A 23,016-nucleotide genomic window follows, 5' to 3' on the forward strand; every position below is an offset into this window, starting at 1 on the left:
CTATAAAATGAGGGTCTGGGACTAAATGATCTCTAAAGACCTTCCCAATTCTCACATGCTATGAGTCTAATGGAATAATCTGAGACCACTCTGCTCCCTGCACAGAAGAAGTCTATCCCTAAGGAAAGTCAAATTAGTCCTAATTCCTAGCAGAACTGACTTGTAAGAAAGTGGTATCCCATGGAAAGACTCAGCCTTTCAGGGACTTAAGAGACATGGTAACCACATATCCCAAAGCCAAGCCTGTGAAACAAATGCCCCACTCTTCCCAAAGGGCATGTCATGGCAATGAGAATATTGGGTTGCAATGGTTCCCAAACTACAGAGATGAACCCTAGCCTTTTAGCTACGTCAGTTCATGACATTTACTGTGTAGCTTTGGTCCCAAATGGAGGAAGACGGGCAATAACTCAACACTGGGTTTACTTTGAGATGACTGCTTTATGTGATACTGAAAAGGGCAAAGGCAAATTAGATATCAAAACACACTTCCTCCCTTAGACAGACAGACAGACACACACACACACACACACACACACACACACACACACACATACACCCTTTAAAGAGAGAAAAGGGGAAAGGAAAAAGCTATCACACTTTCTTCAGTGGAAGACAAGATGAGGTCTTCCCTGTACAGATGTTGAAAACACTCCTAGTAGACTTCTCTCTACTTTCATTTGAGCCCTGAAACTAGCGAGCCACATTAAAAAGCAAGGTAAACAAGGAAGGAAGCAAGGCTAACTGGGTGAATTTGGTGACTGAAAGTCATCATAGACAAAAGATGCACATGCGAGAGTGAGCGAGCAACTGAGTGAATGAGTGAGTGTGAGTGCATGTGTGTGTGCACATGTGTGTGAGTGCGTCCATCTGGTGAAGCCCACGAGCCTCTTCTCAATGTTTTTAAATGCATAAAATAAAACACATAGGGTTCCAAAGGAAATCAATTATAATAATCCAGTTATCAAAAATTTTTTTAAAGTTCATAGACCCCAGAGTAAAAAGCCCTGCTCCAACCAGAATGATTTCTCTAAAAAGTTACCCCAACCTCCCTCACTCCCAATTTGCCTGGCCTAATCTAGTACCTGGGGGCCAACTGCCTCCTCCTAGAAACAAGTTACAGAAATGACTGACCCTAACCAAGGCCCTCATTTAGTGTCTGTAACAAACCCGATTTCTGGTGTTACCCAGACCTAGAATTACCTGCAGGCTCTTCAGGTCCGCTTGCTCTGGACCCTTTGGCCCCTGACAGTTGCTCAGCATCTCCTTCATCAGTTTTACATTGCTGTGGACTTCCTGGATGGTGCTGATCCTCTTGGACACCTTCTCAGATTTCTCTTGTTCCTTCCAAAGCAATTGAAAAAGAAAGGAAGTGAGTGAGAGGAACATTCTTAGCACTCTCTCCATTAAAGGTTCCATCCCTTGTTACTTCTTTTACTGAGCACTGATTGTTCTATTGCTACTTTAGGGAGATGAGGATACTGAGTTAACAGTCACCCACTTGACAGGTTTCCCCTTCCCTTTCCCAGTCCAATCTTCCTCCTTATCCTCGAGAAAGGTTACACAAATTACTTTCGTCCAAAATTTTCATATTAGATCTGCAGCAAATGCATACTGGTCTAGGATACCAGTGTGAACCTATAAGAAGCCATCTAGGATGAGATGGGGCTAGGAATTAGGGTAAGGAAAAGGGTCCATGTTCATTCTTCCCAGTAATCTGTCCATCCACATACCCCTATACTCATAGCCACCATGCTTTCCATCCCCTTCTATCCAAAGAGAAACCAGCCTACCCATCTTAACACACCAAGGATATCTCAAATCCAAAGGAACCAAAACACTATTAAAAACTCCAAGTTCTGGACTCTAGAAACTGGTTCCCAACCCTGCCCCTCTTTCCCCCAAAAGAAGTGAGAAACCTGCTGCTACCTACCTCCTTGATGAGGGTCTTGATTAGTCTGTTGGCTGCCTGTAAATCTTCAGGGTGGTTACTTTTCAGAAGCCTTGTCAGGAGCTGGGGAAGATATTCCATGAGAAGGTGACATGAGACCACAATTGGCCTCCTCTCCCATCTTCTTCTTCCTACCCTACCCCAACAACCCCACAATGGATATCTTCTGGGATACCAGGCAAAAATAGGGTAGCTCATGGCACAGTGGAATGCTGTGGCCTACTATCGTTGTGGGTCCTGATTATTCAAGATTGGGGGAAGTCTGACTGCTAGAAAAGTGGAAAAGGAACAGAATAAGACAACAATTCTGCATATGCAATGGGGGTTGGTTGCTCTGAGGATTGATAGACCTGCTACTGACACTGCTTGAAAGGCTCCCAAGGACGTTGAAGAAACAAACCACTATGTCATTTCCCTTTGCTGTTTCACTAGGGGAGATGGAGAAGTAAGGGCTGTGCATCCCATAGGGTGAGGGCAGTCAGCAAAGGATGATGAAAAGCAGAGACATCCCTATGCTTCAGGGACATAAGGCCCTGGGTCTGACCTTTGAGAGCCCCTGAAATGTGGTTATTCCCACCCACCTCAAATGCTGGCTAAGAGGGTAAGTTTGGGAGGCTCTGGGTGAGGTAGGAACTGATCCAGTCAGACAATGCTTAAAACAAAGTCAACATACTGATATATAGTTGGCCCATCCCTCAAGCTGGATTCTCTCTCTCTCACACACATACTTTACACACACACACACACACACACACACACACACACAAACACAAACACACACACACACAAGAATGTCCTTGATGGGGGTGGCTAGGTGGCGAAATGAGTAAAGCACCGGCCCCCGGAGTCAGGAGAACCCGAGTTCAGTTCAGGCCTCAGACACTTAACACCCACACAAAAAACTAGCTGTGTAACCTTGGGCAAGTTACTTAACCCCAAATGACCTCCAAAAGGCTAAAAAAAAAAAAAAAAAAGAATGTCCTCGATGTGTTCATTTTAATCTCAATAAAAATACTGGAATTAAGTGCACAACATTTACCTTAATAATTCCTGAACTATTCCGGGCTCAGACACTCAGCACCACACCCAGAAATAACTGGCCTTGTAACCTTGAGCAAGTTACTTAACCCCGATTGCTTAAAAAAAAAAAAATAATTCCTGAACTACCTAATTTAGGGTCAGGCTCCCTGCACAGCATCGTTCCTCTCCTGTTCCTAAATGGTCTAGAGATGACTGATCAGCTACAGAGGTTTCCGAGGAGCCCCAGTGTGCAAGCTGAGCTCTACTGACACAGAGGACCCTACACACACAGAGCTCTACTCAAGCTCCCTTTATGCAAAGCTCTTTCAAAATCACTACATTATCTCCAGAAACTGGGCCCCTTCCTGTCTCTTGCAGGAATTCACAGGAGCTTAATGACCAAAGTTGGATGTTTGAGGATCTTAAAGAAGGACACAGAGGCCTGTAGCCACAGCCCATAGACAATCTATGAAAAAAACCTTGTGTGTGTTGCCTGTCAGTCAGTACATGGAGAAGAAAGGTTAACCCTCCAGGGCAAGGAAAGGTATAGGGAAAGGGTATTAATTACCTTTGATTTTTCTTCATCAGCATCAAAGATGGAGCTCTTGGGCCTGGGAGAAGGTGGGGGTAAGATTTTGTCCACTGGTAATTTGGGGTCTTGCTTAATGATTCCTGAAACATGCAACACCTAGATTTCAAATGCTGCCTCTGCCCAGACTTCATGGGGGTCTTGGCCACCTCAGACTGAATCCAAGCATCTTAAAGTGTAAGAGACCTCCCTCTGTGAAGAATACAAAATACCTAGTCCCTAGTGTCCTGTAAGGGACAGAGAAGTGCACTTTCTAGGTAGGACACACCCAGGATAAGGAGAGGCATGCAGTTCTAAACTGTCTTTGAGGGAAATCCTATGTATCAGCATGAAGGAAGGGGCCTGGGTGCTTCAGAAGAGTCAGTGACTCTTTAGAGACACAGGAAGGTTAACTGAATAGTCAGGATGAAGCCTCACCCTGAGCCCAGCTAGCTTTGGATTGCACACACCCAAAGTCACACTGGTCATCTTAGGCAAATATGTCACATCCTATGCATAAACACCCCCGAATCCAACAATCAGTGAATGGTTCCTCACTAATCTCCCAAAATCTGTCAGGAGGGAGACAGAGAGGAGAAAGCCAAGTTCTTAACTTAAACTCAAATGAAAACTCAAACATAAGCTAGACCTTGTTTCTTCAGCATATGATAAGCATCTCGTATTTTGATATCCTCAGGAAACCAAACTGTCCAACTGAACATTATTTCAATAATTCTTGATTTGACTTTTTCTGTGGTCCAGGATCCAAGATACTGAAAGCAAAAAGCAGAAAGATGGAACTTTATACCACTGAGAGATCTGAGAGATGGTCTAGTCCAAAACCTTTAGTAAAATAAAACCAACAAAATTTAAGTAATATAGTCAATGTCAGACCCTTGGAAGCCCCAGAATTGTTTCCCCCTGCCCTCCAAGTCTCTTGGCTATCAAGTCCAGCGCTCTTTTTACTACACAATACTACCAAGCACATGCTAAGCAGAAAAAAGTAAGTTTCACATATAAGCCCTAAAGTTGAACTACATTTACTGGGTTAGACTCTAGGTTTAGAGGCTTCATGACTGCCTCAGGACAGGTTCATTCTCTAAACCCAACCTCACTTAATCAGTTATACATTCCACTGACAGAGAAGGATGCCCATTAAGAGAGCAGGAGAATTAAGGCAGAAGCCAAAAGGGAAGAAGATGAATAGTCAAAATATGGGAAATAGACTAGGTGGGAAGACACTGACCAGGCTCAAGCTGAAACCTAAGTCTGCATCTGTCCCCCAGAACATAGCATCCATCCAAGACAGAGAAGCCCTCTCCTCCCAGTGCCTCTTTGTGGGGGAAAATGTCATACACAACAGGAATTATAATCACACTTCATTACTTCCAAAGATTCCCCCTACAGCGTCAGATCACAATTCTCCCTTTCGATCAGTTAATGATCTAATGGAATTTATCACCTCCCCTTTGGTAATGGGCCTCTCCAAATTTAGCTAATTTGAATTTTTCTTTTTTTTGAGAGGGGAAGGAAGGGCAATTGGGGTTAAGTGACTTGCCCAAGGTCACACAGCTAGTCAGTGTTGAGTGTCTGAGGCCAGATTTGAACTCAGGTCCTCCTGACTCCAGGGCCAGTGCTCTATTCACTGTGCCACCTAACTACCCCAAAATTTAGCTAACTTGATCCTCAGACAATAGGCATACAATCCATTGTCCTGGCTGCTTAGGGCCTTTACATTTTTGTAGGACCTGATAAAGTTTATATTCCACTAATATAGCCTTTAAAGACTCAGGGTCACCTCCATGGCACTATACCTTGTTGGAGTGGAACTTTAGTGTTAAAAAGGGATAAACTGGGAGATGAAGCAAAGAATAGAGGTTAGCTGCTTGTCCATTTTTTAATGTAATAATAATAGCAACTCTTGCTGGTAGAGGGCCTTATACTCTCCTCAAGGCATTTCCACATACAAATCATTATAGGCAAGGTGTCAGCTTCAGCCTCCAGCCTCAGCTTCTCTTCAGGGAAGGGAATGTAATCCAGAGCACCCTATCCTTCAGCAAAGCAGAGAGATGAAGTGTCCCTACTCACCTTTGGAGAAAGTACTTTGATTAGCTCATTCAGAAAGCGGAACTTGGCCACTTCACCATGGAATTTCTCTCCACAATAGTTCATGCATACCTCCAGCACCTAGGAAAGCCCAAGCAGCTCTCAGCACAAGGAGAAGAATGCAAATCTACTGAGTTCCCACCCAAGGAGCCAGGGATGGGCAGCTGCAGGTAGGACAGCATCTGTTGGTCATCTAATTCAAATCACCCTCCTTTAGGAAGGACCATGAGAAACAGCTATGGAAGTCAAGAGGAAAAGTAGGTTGTTTCTCTGGTGCAAGAATTTCCCAAGAATCTTACCAAACTTAGCCCCCGTTAGAAGGAAAGGAACAGGACCATTGCAGCCCAACTCTAATCTAGAAAGGGTTCCCCATCTAGTCCCTGCCTTGGCCATACCCAATATCCAACAAGACCTCTGGGGCTCAATTTTAAGTCATGAAAATGGTGTCATTTTTAATAATAGTGCCATTTCCTGGTTGGTGTCTTTATAAAATAAAAATGTGATACTCATACTGGTATCACTATGATGGCTGGATTTTGTGTCATTTTTTAAAGCTTCAGTGTTTGTGCTTGTGTTCTAGGGCAATCCTAATAGGAAGCATAACATTTTAAACTGAACAAATAGAATCTGTTTCCATGGCAGCACTTCAGGCAAAGGAGATCAGAAGCAGAACAGCTGTTTTGTCTGTGGAATCCTGTAGAGCTCAGGTCGTTCAAAACAGGGAAAAACCAAACCAATCACTATGAACACAATCTTTATAATTTCCTCTGGGAGAAGGGACTAACATTTCTATGAAAACTTGAGGCATTTAACAGCCTTCTACAAGACCCCAAAGCAGCAATTCTTCACCCACCAAACCTGCCCCTCTTCTGAATTTCCCAGTTACTGTCAAGGTGACAAATCACAACCCTCCCTTCACTCAGGTTTGTAGCCTTGGTGTGATCTTCTATTCTTCTCTCTCACCCACCCCATACACCCAATCTGCTGCCACATCTTGTCATTTCTTTCTCTACAAGATCTCTGACATACATCTCTCTCCTTTCCATTCACACAGCAGTAATGCTAATTAAGGCCCTTTTCACTTTTCCCAGACTACAGCAAAAGTCTTCAAATTTGTCTCTCTGCCTCCTGACTCTCCCCACTTGAATCAATCTTCCACTCGGCTATCAAACTGACCTTTCTTAAACAAGAAATCTTACCATCTCACTCTACTATTCAATAAACTCCAGTGGCTCCCTATAACCTGATTACAGGATCAAATATAAATTCCTCTGGTTGGCCCTTAAAGCTCTTTATAACCTGGCCCCTTCCTATTTTTCCAGTCTTCTTATATTTTGATTCCCTTCATGTAACTCTACAATCCAGCTATGCTAGCCTATCTGTAAGCCCTGGAATAGAACACTCCATCCCCTGTCTCTGTGACTCTGCACTGCCTGTCTCCCTCACCTACAATGCTCTGCACCCTTATCTCCATCTCTAAGTTTCAGGCTTTTTTTTTTTAAGCAATTGGGGTTAAGTAACTTGATCAAGGTTACACGGCCAGTTATTTCTGGATGTGCGCTAAGTGTCTGAGCCCAGATTCGATCCCCAGGTCATCCCGACACTGGAGCCGGTGCTCTTACTCGCTGAGCCACCTGGTCACCCCCAAGTTTCTGGCTTTTTTAAAGCTGCAACCCAAATCCCACCTTCTGTAGGAGACCTTCCTTAGTGCTAGTGCCAAGCCACCTAAGGTTACCTTCCATCTACTCTGTATTTATCTCGAATGTTCTGATTTACATATGGTGACTCTCCTCCCCATTATACTTTGATGAACACAAGAGAAAGGATTGTCTTTTGCCTTCCTTTATATTCCCAGTGCTTAGCACAGCGCCTGGCACACAGTAGGCACTTTTCAAATGACTGCTGTTTGGCAGACTAACTCTGTTCTAAACATTAACACTTCATAACTGAGTTGTATATAACTGTGAATTGGTGATCATATGATCACAGCTTTATTTACACTTAGAGTTATATTATTATTGTTGGCATTGACTTTAATGGCCATGTCAGATCATTTGTCTTAAACATATACAAATACACAAAGGCATGCACACACACATAAAATTTACATATAGATGACATTAATGGACCATGAAATGAACTAAACCAAATGATTTCTAAATTGTTAACTATTAAACCAAATGACTTCCCCATCAACTCCAGGATTCTGTGGGTTTTCAAATATGTGAGTACTGTTATTATCATGACTTCTCCAAAGCTTTTTTTCTTCTGTTGGTCCAAGTCCCTCTTAAAGTGTGACAACCAAAACTGGACACAGTACTTGAAAGTTATCACATTTATATATCACTTTAAAGTTTGCAAACAACTTTTACTTATACATATTATCTTACCCAGGCCTTAAAACAAGTATCTGAGACAGGTACCATCTATTACTGTCCCCATTTTACAGATGAGGAAAATGAGACTCAGAAGTCAAGTGACTTGCCCAAAGTCACACAACTATTGTCAGAGGCAGGACTCAAACTCAGGCCTTCCCAAGTCCAAGCCCAGTAACTAACCACTATGTTATGCCATCTTTGGACTATCATTTCCCATGATGTAGGCACCATGCCTGTAGTAATCTAGAACAATAATGTATTTCCTCTGAGGCAGCTAGGTGGCACAGTGAGTAGAGCACTCAAGTCTGGAGGACCTGAGTTCAAATCCAACCTCAGACACTTAACACAAAAACTAGCCTTGTGACAACAAGTAACAACCCCAAATGCCCTCCAAAAAAAAAAAAGAGCAAAAAAAAAATTTATTTCCTTTTCTTACATCTTCCTACTCCCAAGTGAAAACACACTGGTGTTTTTAACATCTGTCACATCACTGGCTTGTAAGTGTATGGTCAACTAACATCTCTAAACTATCTCAAATGGATCGCCATTTAGCCAGGTCTCTCTCATTGTGTAACTATGCAATTGATTCTTAATTTTAACTGAAACACAGGACTTGATATTGTTATGATAGTCCATCCTATTGGCTTCAGTCCATCATTTCAGACTGTTGAGATTCACCAGGATTTTGTTCCTATCATCTTTGTGTCTTTAGGCAAGTCAATTTCTCTGGGTCTTAAGTTCTTCATTTATTAATGAAATTTGTACCACACAGTCCCCAAGGTCTTTTTGACTTTAAACCTATGATTATCACTATGTGTCCCAGCTTGGTGTCCTCTGAAAGTTAGATAAGCCTATCATCTGTGTCTTCAAGGCACTAGGCAATCAGTCAACTGAAAACACCTAAACGCCTACTATGTGCCAGGCACTATTCTAAGCTCTCAGGATACAAAAAAGGTTAAAAACAAAACAAAACAGCCCTTCTCTCAAGGAGCTCACAGAGTGATGGGGGAAACAATATGCAAGCAACTACGTACAATCAAGATATATACAGGAGAAGCTGGAGATAACCTGCAGAGGGAAGGCATTGGCATTAAGGGGGAATCAAGAAAGGCTTCTTCTTGCAAAAGATACGAGGAAGAGAGGGAGGAAGGGAGGGAGGAGAGAGAGGGAGAGAGACAGAGACAGACACAGAGAGACAGACAGAGTTAATTAGTTAGTTCCAGGCATGAGCAACAGTCAAAGAAAATGTCTGAAGTTGGAAGATGAAATATCTTGTGCAAAGAACGGCAAAAAGGCCAGTGTCTCTAGATGACAGAGTACACGGAAAAGACCAAAATGTACGAAGAAGATTGGAAAGGTAAGATGGGTCCAGGTTACGGTAGGGTTTAAAAGCCAAAAAGGAGCATTTTTTATTTAACTGAAAGTGACAGGGAGTCAATGGAGTTGACTGAATGGGGAGGAATGTGTGTGTGACATGCCCAGACTCACCCTTTTAGAAAATCAATTTGACAACTCAGTGGAGAATGAACCTGAGTGGAGAGAGACTAGAGGCAAGGAGACCAACCAGCAGGTCACTGCAAAAGTCTAAGAGTGAGGTGATGAGGACCAGCACCAGAGTGGTGGCCACGTGAGAAGAGAGATGGGGACATATAGAAGAAATGTTAGGAAGAACTTAGCAACTGATAGATACATGGGGGAAGGGCGAGAGGGAGGAGTCAGGATTTAGACAGATTTAGAGCCTGGGTGACTGGGTACCCTGAACAGTAATATGGAAGTTAGGAAGAGGGAAAGGTTTGGGAGGAAAGATAAGGAGTTCAGCTGTGGACATACTGAGTTTAAGTGTCGAGGAGACATCTAGTTCGAGATGTCCAGCTGGAGTTGGATATGTAAGGCAGGCATGGATGTAAGGCAGGGTAAGTAAGAGAGGCAGTTAGAGGTAGGTGTACGACTGAAGGTCAGCAGAGAAGCTAAAGATGGACAAATAAAGCTGGGAATCATCTACATAAAGATGATAGCTGAATTCACGGGAGCTGATCACCAGGTGACCTGGATCCAGGAAAGAGTTATTTGTGACTATGACTGTCTATGTCTTTACAGCAGATAAAAGCGTGGCTGGCACTTGGTTTAGTGAGTAAAAGTGAGCAAAGTGACTTTTTACAAGTCTATCCCTCTCAGTACTGGGATATGTGGTGTGTAATAGGGTTTTTCCTAACCCAAGGCTTTCCTGCCCCTCCCTAAGAATAGCTAGCCCAGGGAATCTCCAGATGATCCTCCCCCTCTCTTCTTTCCTGCCCATAATTCTTGATTGGCCAGATCTTCCTTTCTCTCTTCCCAGGCGTCTCTTTGCCTTGCATGACTGGTATGGCAAGCACAAAGGCACCTACTGAAAGCCAGGAGGGCTTAAGTAGAATCTTCTCTTCCCTCATCTAGTGTGAAAGCATCTGGTCTTGTTCTTTTAAGAGCCAGGCCTGAGAATGTGAAGTCTTGGGCTCAGACCTCCCCTCACCCCACATCCTGCTTTCCCCCCAAAGCCTGGAAGTCTGAATAGCTCCCTTTAGGAAAGTCAAAGAGGAGCTCATCAGCCACCAGACAGAGTCTCTAGTGTCCTTTTCTCCGATGCTGAGGGGGGAGGGGAAAGGCCTTGCAGGGAGAACCAGGCTCCAACTTACTGTTAAGGCATGAAGAGCTTCCTGCTCCTGTGGGGACTGGATCTTGTGGGCAAGCAGCCAAGGTGCATGGGATGGGCTGAGGAAACAGAAACAAGACAAGACTAGGCATGGGCCTCGAAGTTCCCTCTAGACAGAGGGAGAAAAGGGGAGGGGGTGTGGCTTGTTACACATGAATCTTCTGATACTGCAGCTGACCTAGGAACCCCAGAGAAGCTGGCCAGAGGCCCAGCAGCCATCATGTGCTTCCTCCCCACCTCCCCCCCCCACCAGGAGAACCAGAAAAAAAAGATCTAAATTGTCCCAGGCAGTTCTGATGAGGTCGTGGGAATGTGGTTACCCTCTACAAGCAGTGCTGGATTGGTGGATTTCTCTGAACACAGGGCATCACCTAACTGCCTCTATCAACAGGAGGGGCGCATTAGCAGAACAGTGCACTTCTATGCCAAGTTCTGTTTGCATACCAAAGAAGGAACCTACAGTTGGAGTTGGATTTGCAAGCAGGCTGAGTCAGTCAGAAAAGGAGAGCTTCCTCTTCCAGGGTCATGAGCATATAATGTGACCCAGAAAGAGAAAGAGAGAGGTGAGAAACCCAGCAGGAAGCACCCCAGTCACAGCATAAGCCTCCACAGGAGGGTGGGGTCCAAGATTATTGGGAATTCCTACCAGCTTTTTATTTTACAAATCAAGGGGGGAGGGGGCCTGAACCTGTGGCAGAGACTGGCATTCGCAGAGAATCCAATTTGCTTTCCCTGCCTCCATCCTTTTTAAAAAATGCCACTGTGGGGTCCAAGAGGGAGAGCTGGAAAGCAAAGCTCAGTCTGTTCTTTTGAAGACATAATCCCTTATGAACACCAGCCCTTGCTCACCCCATTGCCTTCTCATACCATCTTCATGAAGGTTCCCTCACCATCTCTTCTCTTTGTCCTTCACAACCCCTTCCCCTTGTCTCTGCCCCTCAACCCACAACAAGGACCCCAAAAACAACCTAACAAAATATCTGCCCCTTTAAATTTTAGGGTCCTCATTGTCTGAAGCATTAAATATTTCTGTGTGTCTACCACCATGTCCATACAAGATTACAAGAACAAGATTAATCTTACCCATCAGGGTCAGCATTCACCCGGTCACAGAAACACTGGATACACGACCAGTTCTCCTCAGGCATGCTTGGATCTGTGGCTTTATCTGACAAGAAAGAAGAGTGGGAGGGGGGGAGATGAGAAATAGAGAAAACAGCTGAGACTCAATGAGCTCTCGTGTTCCCAAAGCAGCCCTTTGGCAAGTTCTAAAGGGAGAGATAACCACATGGCATGTGATACCAAGATTCACAGTGGAGCTGATCAAACATCTATGTTGTACAAACTCAAGTTGAGCTAACTGTCCTGAAATCACTTTCTCCATCTTCAATGAAACACTATATCATCTATTTTTCTGTTTATAAGCCATTTCCCCCCTCAGATCTATATTTCATTTTTGTGAGAAAGATGTGTGATACAAAGGATAGAGAGCAGGCCTCAAAGTCACTAAGACTTGGGTTCACACTTTACCACTGACAGTGTGACACTAGGCAAGTCACTAACTTAACCTTTTAATGGCCTAGGTCAGGGGTTCTCCAAGTGCAGTCTGGGGGTACCCAAGACCTTTTCAGGGGGTCCCTAACATTAAAACCATTTTCATAATAGCCCTGAGATATATTCATTTCAAATACACTCAATATTAACAGATATACTCTACATAAACAAAAGCTCTCTGGGGATTTTCAATAATTTAATGTAAAGGGATAAGATGAAAAAGCTTGAGAACTAATGCCTAAGGAACTTTCTAAGACACTAAGTTAAAAAACAATTGCTATCTGCAATGCAATAGGGAGCTCCTTATTCCAATGAAATCATAGGTCTAATCCAAAGTTTAAAAACAATTTTATGTGTTTTTTTGTTTGTAGAACATAGCCACTTCTGGATTGTTCCTTCTCCCTGCCTCCTCAAAACAGAACACCGTTATACCAATGGCTCTTTGAGTGGGGGGGGCGGGGGAAGGATATTTTTGGACAGGAAGATGTACAATTACAATCAAAAGATATCAGTAAAAAGATTTTTAACTGCAGTTGTTAACTGTTAGGCTCTGGATGGGGGGGGGGGGGTGTGGAACTCAACTCTGACAATGTGTACCACACTCTGTCCTAAAGGTCTCTCCCACCTCCCTTTGAAGTAGGAGGTTAGAGTATATTTCATCATCTGTAACCCAGGACCACGTCAATTTTGACAATTTGGAATGGAGTCCCAGATCTAGTCCTTAGCAGATGTTTAACAGCAGCCAAGTTAATTCCAGTTTTCTTAGAAGTAAAATGTGGATTATAATACTTCTACTACCCGTTTCAGAGGGGAGGTATGAGGAAAGCATTTCATCAAGTGCTACATAAATACAAACTAATATTTCAAGGAGGTATCCTAGAAAATCCCATTTGGGTATCTTGTGGTCACCTGGAAATAAATTTACATGCAAATAAGGACATATTTGTGGCACCGAGCTGAACCTCCCTTGTCAAACCAGCTCTTCTTCCCAAATGCCCTACCAACATTCCTCCAGGCTAGAAATGACCAGGCTATCAGCAGGGCAAAGACAAAGTCCTAGGTTAAAATTTCCATTCTACTATTTACTAAATATGATGTTGGAGAAGTTACTTTTAAACTCTAAGGGACTCAGTTTCCTCATATGTAAAATGAAGGGGTGAACCAGATGACCTCAGATGGCCTTTCAAACCTTTAAGTCTATAATCTTTGATTCTATTAAGCCTGTCATAACCACTTGTAGTCACTCCTTCCTTCAAAATGTCTCTGTCACTTGGTTATTTACCTTTCACTCAACTCCCATTGTAACTATCAAAGCAATCCCCAAGAGGATGCAGAGCCCAGGAGAAAGCACAGTCACCTACCAAACCACAACAAAATCTAGTTGAAATAGACTATGCCCAAAGGGCTGTAAAACTGTCATAACCTTTGACCCAGCAATACCATTTCTAGGTCTGTATCCCAAAGAGATCACAAAAAAAGGAAAAATGAGCCACACGTACAAAAATATTTATATCAGCTTTTTTTGCAGTGGTCAAGAATTGGAGATTGAGGGGATGTCCATCAATTGGGGTAATGGCTGAACAAGGTTGTGGCATTGGAATGTAATGGCATACTGTTGTGCTATAAGAAATGATGAACAGGAACTTCAGAGAAACCTGGAAAGACTTCATGAACTAATGCTGAGTAAAGAGAACAGAATGAGGAAAGCACTGTATACAGTAACAGCAACAGCAACACTGTGCCATGATCAGCTTGGGCAGACTTCCACATTCATAGAAAGAACTATGGAGTCTAAATGCAGATCGAAACATACTATTTTCACCTTTTCAAAAAATTTTTGTGTCTCGTGAATTTTCCCATTTGTTCTGATTCTTTTTTCACAGCATGACTAATGTAGCAATGTGTTTAATATGATTATACATGTACAACCTATATCAGATTACTCGCTGTCTTGGGGAGGGTGAACAGAAGGGAGGGAGAAAAAATCTTGACCTCAAAATCTTATAAAAGTGCATACTGAAAAAAAAAGTTTTAAGGAATAAAAAAAAAAAGAACATCCAGACTGTGAATCATTCCAACCACTGTGGAAAGCAATTTGGAATCATGGCTAAGAAAGTAACCAACTCTCTTTTGACCCCAGAGATTCCAATGACAGACACATACACAAAGGGGTCAAAGATAAAAAAGAAAAGATGTCCCATATATACTGAAACATCCTTGGCAGTACTTTTTGTGATAGTAGTTAAGTTGGAAACAAGGTGAATGAATACCTGTTATTTGGTGCATGACTAAATTGTGTGGTACATAAATGTGATGAAGTATGAATGCACATTCATAACAAACTCGTATAAATTGTAACAAACAATTCGTATAAATACGAATACAGAGAAATATGGGAAGATGTATGAACGAATAATACAAAGTGAAATAAGCAGAGCTAGTAACCCATTTACTCAATGACCATAAAGATGTGAATGGAAATACCACCAACAACGTACGTTGCATAAAAGGACCAAGGGGAACCAAAATTAAAGAGAAAATTCACCTCCCTTCTTTACAGGTGGGAGACATGGATGTGTATCTGTCAGACTCAGTTAATAAATTCATTTGCTGAACTGTTTCTTTCCTTTTTGTTTTTTGTTACAGGGAACAAAAAACAAAGTTTTTTTCTGCCCTCTGGTTGGGAAGGTAGGCAGAACAGGAAAAAGGGATATATTTGGAAAAGATACCAATTTTTTAAAAATTAAAATCTAGGGCAGGATTAAAAAGAAAAAGAGAAAAGAAAAATGCTGTGAAATATTTCATCATGGCTGTGGTAGAACTTGCAATTGCTATAATGAATATCTTCCTTGTGATCATAACAGTCAAGTCTACCAAATAGTGTTTTCCAGCACTGTCTAAGGGAAGAACAGAGAAAGAGGATAAACTCTTTTAAGATTCCAAAGACATTTAGAAAGTCTCCATGATGAGATTTAGGATTGATTAAATGACGGGAGCTCTCCAAGATTCTTATCAGCAACACATTTGCAAACTGGGCTCTTCATCTTCTTAAGGATTGCTTTGATAGTGACAAAGTCTTATCTTACTTCTGCAAGAGCTTAAAATTATTCATTTTAACACTTACTTGGTTAAGATCATACATGGTGTTTATTCTAATTAGCTTTTTTTTATTTTTAAAATTTGCTTTTAATTTTTGTTTTCAGTTACAAATTTTCTCCTTCCCTCCACCACCCTCACTGAGAAGGCAAGAAATATGATAACCATTATAAATATGAAGTCATGCAAAATATATTTTTCACATCTAATTAGTTTTCAAAGACTGGCATTTCCTGGCCTAACCCACAAATTCTAAGGGTAGCTCCTATTTGGAGCTTGCAGCCACCTCCTAATGTAAAAACTATACCATCATGTACACCCACAGTATGGAACCCATCTCTCCAGCCTTTTCTTCTCCCAATACTCCACAGGTTCTCTCCTGTATAGGTCTCCTTTCCTCTACGCACACAATCCAAACCCTGATGCCAAGCACCTTCTGCCTGGACTATTACAGTTAACTGCCTTTTGGTTGGTCTCTCCCTCAAGTCTCTCTCTACTCCAAATCCACTGTCTTGACACAAACATTAAAGAGGTTTTCCTAAAGCACAAAACTATTCATTTCACTTCTTTAATCAATAAACTCCAGTAGTTTCTCGTGACCAAATACAAAATCCTGGTTGACTTTGCAAGCCCCTCTTAACCTGACTTTTCTTATGTTTCCAAATGGCCTTACAATTTACCCTGCTCCACAACGGCCAAACACTTGCTTTTTTTCCCCTGATGCCTTTACCACTCTGACTTTCCTAGGCAGTTCCCCACTGCTGGAATGCTACTTCCTTCAAACCTCAGCAACAAATCCCACCTTCTAAGGGAAGTGTGCATTCCTTCCTCTCTACAGGCATAATATCTTTCAACTACTCAATATATATCTAGTACATACACACTTCTGGGCCCCTGTTCTCCCCCACTTAGAATGTGAGTTCCTGGTGGGCAGAGAGGGACTGGTTTTCTGCATTCATTATATTCCCAGCACCAAGCTTACAGTATATACTTAATAAATGCTGGCTGACCAATAAACACCCACCAATTAGACCATGCAAGATCTTCCAAGCTTGTCCTCCCAACCTCTCCTCTACTTCCTTCTGGTCAATCCAAATCCTATCCTTCCTTAAAGGTCATTTCGGCCCACACCAGTCCCTTCATCTTTGAACCTCCATGGTCTTGTTGATCAGTATAGCATTAAGTCCTCTCTGTCTCCCCAGCTTTACCACAAGATGCCTGATGGCAAAGATCATGTCATATACTTTCATATTTTTTCGGTCACAACACTATGGTAGAGAGAGCACTGCTTGGTACCCCTTCAATCCCTGCTACCTGACAGGATGGGGGTTATCTGATCCCTTGAAATAGCTCAGTAGTTCTTTGTCACAGGGCGGCTACAGTCAGTCAGGAGTCTTCACTAGGATTGGCATCAATATGATGGGGGGGGGGGGGGAGGAAGAAGAGGGGGCACCAGAATGCTTAAGGAGTGGGGAAACAACCTAGCTCAGAAATGGTGAAGGTCAAGGCCTCCATGCAGTCTGCTCAACCACTGTGTACTTCCAGCCTGAGAAATAGAGATCCAGACATGTATCTATACATGTGTGTATAATTATCTTTCCGGGCAGCTAGATGGTGCAGTGAGATAGAACGATGGGCCTAAAGTCAGGAAGACTCACCTTCCTGAGTTCAAATCTGGCCTCAGACACTTATTAGCTGGGTGACCCTGGGCAAGTCACTTCACCTTCTTTGCCTCAGTTTCCTCATCTGTCAATTTAACTGGAGAAGGAAATGGCTAACCACTGCAGTAACTCTACCAAGTAAACCCCAAATGAGATCACAAAGAGTTAAATTTGACTGAAAAACAACAGAATGCTTTGGTTCAAATCCAAGTGCAGCTACTTACTACCTATGTGACCTTGGGCAAATCACTTTATCCCCAGTTTCTTTATCTGTTTAATGAGGGAATTGGATTAGACAATATCTTCTTTAATCCTTTCAGCTCTAAATCTTAAAATCCTCTAGAGACACTAGAGTTATTGAGTACCGAGTGACAAGGTTAGACATGTTCTTTAGGAAAATCACATTAGCCTTCAATGTCCAGTCAGTTCATTTCATCCATTGTTAATGAAAATAGCATTAAAAGGGATATGTAAAAGGGGAGAGGAGAAGCACACTATAGCTGGAGAATAGAGCTGAAAGAAGGCTAGATTTGAAATCTGAGTACTTGGGACTCAAAACCTGACTGTCACTTAATATCATTTGGAAAAGTCAATTCCATTCTTCTACAGGGCCTCAGTTTCTTCATCTGTAAAATGAAGAGTCTGGCAGTCAGTCAGCAAACATTTATTAAATGCCTACCATGTGCCAGGCATTGTGTTAAGCCCTGGTTATACAAAAAGGCAAAAAAAAAAAATCCTTACAATTTAACGGGGCAGACAAGGGGCAAATAAGTACCAACAACCTACATACAGGATAAATGGGAAATAAATAAGGGGAGACTATAATTTTTATATTAAATTTTTTATATTTTTATATTATATTTATATTTTTTATATTCAAATTTTTATATTAAATTAAATAGGCAATAGGGAGCCACAGGAGTTTACTGAGTAAGGGAACTAAAGTATCATTAAGGTCCCTCCCAGCTCTAAAAACTAAGAACCTGTGATCTTGCCTGTAGGGGATTTAGCATTAAGAGTGAAGTTTTAACCCAATATATCTGCTCTGTATAAGCTTTGTAAAAAAGAAAAAAACAGAAGAAAAAATAGTGTGGAACTTTAATGACACTGGCCCCAAGGGCCTAGGACCCAAAGCTAAAGAAAGCAGCACAGGAAAAGGTACTTCCGTTTAAAAAAAAAAAAAACCTTGAGAAATTCAGACCTGCAGGTGACAGACCATATCAAGGTCCAAAAGCTTCAGCAAGGAAAGAGAATCTAAACTGAAAACAAACACAGTCTGTCTGAGATATATATATAAATATATATATATATATATATATATATATATTTCAAAGAGAAAGCTATGCCTCACATCAAGTGAAGTTTATTACCGGTCAAGATAGAGCCCCCTAAGTCTCCAGCTCCCTGGAGATTCCTTTGTTTTGTTTCCCTTAGATGCAAACAATCAATCATTCCAGGGTGAAGCAAGCATTTAAATGGCTAAAAAGAGAATTCTGGAGGCACAGCAGACTCTAGGAGCTGATCTGAACTTGTTCTTGACAGAAATAGACAGCTGAGGTTCTGACCCCATCCTGCTGGGCCATTAACTGCGGCCCCTCCACCAGCCTTGGTTTCTCCCCTGCCCTCCCCTCCCCCCACCCAATTAACTCCTGACTTCTCTCCAGGAGGTGATTTCTGAATGTTAACCACATCAGACCTACCTCCATCACAGCCTAACTTGAGTCATCCTGCCCTGACAGTAGCAGAGATGGATTTGAGTGGTGCACACCAGAATGCCCGATGCCAAGAGGTGAGGAGGCAAGGCTAAGGGTCAGGCAGGACAGCTTATGAGCAGGGCACCAGGGGCCCCTTTGGAGGGGAAGCTTCCTTCCCTAAAGGTTCTCTTATTAGGATTTATGGCACTGAAACAATCCCCGACCGGTACACCAGATCTCTCAATCTGCCACTAAGACTCCTTGGTAGACAGGCAGTTGTGGTCCAGGACTGCTGGAAAATTTAAACTCTCATTCCCAAGGATGTGTTCAAATGACAAGACTGTTAGTCTAGCAGGCTTGTGTCTGGTGCTAAAGAAGGAGCTTGTGTCTCGGTGCCCAAGAGTAAGGACTTGATCACATAGCTCCCACAGCAAAAGGCAAGCCATTTCACAATGGTTATGGAAGCTAACTTGATACAGATTGTGGAGAGTCCAGAGATAAATACTCTAGGAGGGAGAGGGAGGAGTCCACACAACTAACCAAAATACCAATGAATCCCCCCAACAAGACGTATGCATTCAGTAAATGTATCACACCAATATAGGACTTCAATATGAGCCTGAGAGAAAAGTTCACATACAAATAATCATCATTAAAAATGCAATATGCACTATGTCAAGACTTAAAATCCCATTTCACATATTTATTAGCTATGAGTATCCCCGAGCAGATGAGGATAACATCTGTAAGCATTGAACTCCACAGGACTATATTGAGCATACACACACACAGCTTTACAATCTTAAAGCACCATATAAATGTCAATTATTAATAGTATTATCACCATCACTACTCTCCATTTAGGACATGAGCTGTCAGCTTGTATGTGGGGATCTAAGTGGCAGGGTGGATAGTGCGTGAGGCCTGAAATCAGGAAGACTCATTTCCTGAGTTGAAATTTGGCCTCAGACACTTACTAGCTTGTGTGACCCTGGGCAAGTCACTTCACCCCTTTTTCTCTCAAGTTTTCTCATCTGTCCGTTGAACTGGAGAAGGAAATATATCTTTGCCAGGAACATCCCCAAATGGGGACACAGAGTCGGACATGACTGAACAAAGTAAGTATGTACTGAACTTCATCCTCTAGGCTCAGGGGGCATTATTTAGAAGGAGGGGGTTATCACAAGGAGTCAGTGAGATTAAGGGGTAAGAGGTATAAAATCCAAATAATAGGCACTTAATAAATGCTTATTGACTGCCTTGGGAATAGATAGAGAGATTAGACTTGTTGTCCTTGATCACAGGAGGCAAAATTAAGACTTTTGGGTAGAAGTCAGAGGGATGGAGACTGGTTTAATATAAGGAAGAAATTAGTTATAATTAGTGTTGCACCTACATGAAATGGACAGGTAAGGTAATGAGTTCTCCAGTGCAGCCATAGTAGATAAAAAAAATGACTCAAGTCTAGTGCTAGCTATTTGATTCTGGGCAAGGCACTTCACCTGTCAATGACCCAGGCAACTCTAAGATGAGAGGTTACAGAAACAGCTGCCATCTGCATGGATAATTTCCTCACTAGGAATTCCCTACATAGATTTTAAGTCACAGGCCCAGACCAAAAAAAAAAATAATTCTTTATGAGGGTCAACCCCAAATGAAATGACTTATGTTGTAAGATAAGGAGGCAAAAGGCCAAAAGCTCTTTTTTTTTTCCTGAGTCTCCCATTTCACCTAGGCTGGACATGCAGCAGCCACTTAAGTGCCAGGTGCCACTACTGATTAACACTGGAGTTCTGACCAGCTCCATTTGCTACTTGGGTCAATTCATCCTTCCCAGCTGGTGGTCAATAGCTACCAGGTCTCACTATGTTGGTACTGGACTTAATGAGGACACCTGATCAGCTTTAGCCCCAAGGCAGCTCAAGTGATCTGTCCATCCCAACAGCAGGGATTACAGGCATGGGGCACTAATGACTGCTTAACAACCACTCTTCAAAAATGGTGTAGGCTATTGGAGAAGGTGACCCTATAAAATCCTTTTCTAACTCTAGGATTCTATAAATACCTAGATTACAAAATCTTGATAGACCCAATAGGTTTATTGCAGGAAACAATCAGGCCCAGATTCTGAGGCTGGGGTTCAGAGCTGAGAGGTTAAGAAGCCTACTTATAAGCTGCTACTAAGCAACACACCCATATCATCTCCAGTATCTGCATAAAGCAGCTCCTGTTTATCTTCCCAGTCATACCACACCATAACTTTGGCCTGAAGGTAAAATTTGAAGGAAGGGGGTGGCGGGTGGGAAGAGAGTAAAATGGGATCCTTAGGGCACGGTACTACAGAGGGCAAAGACAGACAACCCAAGGTTACCTCAGGGTCACAGGATCAGCTAGAGCCAACTTCTGAGTTCTGGAATATGGTGACTCTTACAACCTAGCACTGAAAGACAGAAAGCACACCCAAGGGATGCTGATCCCAGGAATACCTGCATTCCATCTGGGCTCAGACTTTCATCACTCCTGGTTTGTTTTGTTTTAAAGGTAATAAGTAATAAGCCGGAAAAGAATTCACCAATCCTAAAATTCTTTAAGTGTAATTGCTATGGAAAAGAGGTGACATTTAACTTTCACAATGTAATAGGAAAAGCATTAAAATATATAGTTAAGAATTACGAAGCCAATATTCTAGTACCAGTTCTGCTACCAAACAGGTTTGTGACCTTGGACAAAGGAAGTGTGTGTGGGGGGGGGGGGGAGGATGATTTGAACCATAACAGTATTCCAGAATCAGAAGGGGCTTCAGTTACCATCTAGTCCAATATGTACCTAAAAAAAAAAAATCCCTTTACACCCTAACTGAAGGCAAAGTTCCAAAATGTCTATTTTCCAGGTATCTGACTACCAGAAAGTTCAAGGGCCTACTTGCTACTTAGGTTTGAAAAACTAAAGGTATCCTGACCTTCCCTTGGTCCACACACCCTCTGCTTCACAGATAGGACCCGAGTAGCCCCCAAACTATCTATCCTTAATTCACAGCCTCCGTGGCCTCTTAACCAAATATCCAGCAAGGGAAAATTCTGGACCCCCCCCCCCCGGTTCCAGCCCTTCTCCTTTAGGATTTACCAAGTGCCATCACAGCAGCCTCTGGGCCCCCGCTGGCCCACCCCGGGCAGCTGGAAGGGATTCTGAAGTTACAGAACAAATATCCGGAGCAGTTAAACACTACAGATGGGGGCTATCTATCGATATCGAACGGGCTGCCCCGCATCCTCAGGGCTCTCCCTTTCTTCCGCTCCCGCACCCCATCTCACCCCCACCACGCCCCAGAACTGATATTCCAGGGTCCAAAAATCTGAACTGAAGACAAAGTCCGGGCAACTGAGGGAGAAGCCCAGGAGGGCAGCAACGGGGCGCAGGGACGTCCTCCTAGGCCGGGTCCACGGCTTTCTAGCACCCGAGTGTCCTAGGGATCCCCGAAGCGGAGCGGCGTCTCCCAGCCCAGAACCAGTAGCAACCAAGGGGCTGAGCGAGCTCCCTGGCGCTCGGGCTCGGCCGCCGTGCAGCCCGGCCCGGCCCGGTCCGGTCCGCCAAGGCGCGCGCAGCGGCCCAAGCCCCGTGCGTCAGGCGCGCGGAGCAAGGTCCGGGGGCACAGCCCTGCGCGCTCGCCGCGTCCCCGCGCGGTACTCACTGAGCCACAGCTCCAGCGCTGCCACCCCCCTGGGCCCGGGCCCTGCCTCGGCCGCCGCCATCTAGCTGCGCTCCCCGGCTTCGTCAGGCGTAGGCGCCGCTGTCCCAGGGCTTTTAGCCACTTGGTGACGCGGCAACCCCGGGGCGGGCAGCGCGTGACGGGTCCCAGCCCGGAACACGTGAGCCTCCCCCCAGGGCCGGGAATCCCCTCCTCCTCCTCCCCTCCAGCCCCGGCCTGTCCCGCCAGCTGACCGCAAAAACTGAGGATCCGGCGGGGCAGGCGGCTTCCCCTTGGCCCCAGGGCGATCGGCGCGCTGGCGCTGCCCACTGCCCCCTCGGGCTGCGTAGGTGTGGAGAACGGTATGGAGCGCACAGTAGGGCTGCTTATCCAGCGTTAGCCCCACCCTGGCTGCGGAGCTGGCCAGAAATACCCCTGTCAGTTTCAGCGCCAGGTCTGCCCCCGAGTATCAGGCTACCTTAATACAGACCGACGAAGTCCAGGGCAAGGGTTCCGGCTGGGGTCTGGGGACCCCTTTCTTCGTAGGCATCAGAGGCCCCATGAACTTGTATGGGGAAAAAAGTTACATCTTTCTTTTCACTAACTTCTGGCTTCCT

At 43.6% G+C, this 23,016-nt stretch overlaps 1 protein-coding gene across 4 annotated transcripts in view; it reads right to left on the minus strand.

Moving 5' to 3' along the window:
- Nucleotides 1–22,580, minus strand: part of GGA2 (golgi associated, gamma adaptin ear containing, ARF binding protein 2) — a 38,626-nt gene extending 16,046 nt beyond the window's left edge. The window contains exons 1-8 of one of the 4 annotated variants that reach the window (XM_069089265.1): nucleotides 22,403–22,575; nucleotides 11,793–11,877; nucleotides 10,693–10,768; nucleotides 5,628–5,726; nucleotides 4,189–4,312; nucleotides 3,540–3,643; nucleotides 1,934–2,014; nucleotides 1,204–1,344 (exon numbers count right to left, since the gene is read on the minus strand). In XM_069089265.1, coding sequence (XP_068945366.1) covers nucleotides 1,204–1,344; nucleotides 1,934–2,014; nucleotides 3,540–3,643; nucleotides 4,189–4,312; nucleotides 5,628–5,726; nucleotides 10,693–10,768; nucleotides 11,793–11,877; nucleotides 22,403–22,463 — 771 coding nt within the window. In that variant the 5' untranslated portion in view covers nucleotides 22,464–22,575. Of the gene's footprint in view, nucleotides 1–1,203; nucleotides 1,345–1,933; nucleotides 2,015–3,539; nucleotides 3,644–4,188; nucleotides 4,313–5,627; nucleotides 5,727–10,692; nucleotides 10,769–11,792; nucleotides 11,878–21,837; nucleotides 21,863–22,402 lie in introns of those variants that run through there. The other 3 variants (XM_069089271.1, XM_069089275.1, XM_069089280.1) reach the window with 3 other exon arrangements.
- Between the last annotated feature and the right edge of the window lie 436 nt (nucleotides 22,581–23,016).

The sequence above is a fragment of the Petaurus breviceps genome, unplaced genomic scaffold (genome assembly GCF_028583685.1).
Source record: "Petaurus breviceps papuanus isolate PSGF00001 unplaced genomic scaffold, PetGlider_PUasm1.0 120, whole genome shotgun sequence".
NCBI lineage: Eukaryota > Metazoa > Chordata > Mammalia > Diprotodontia > Petauridae > Petaurus > Petaurus breviceps.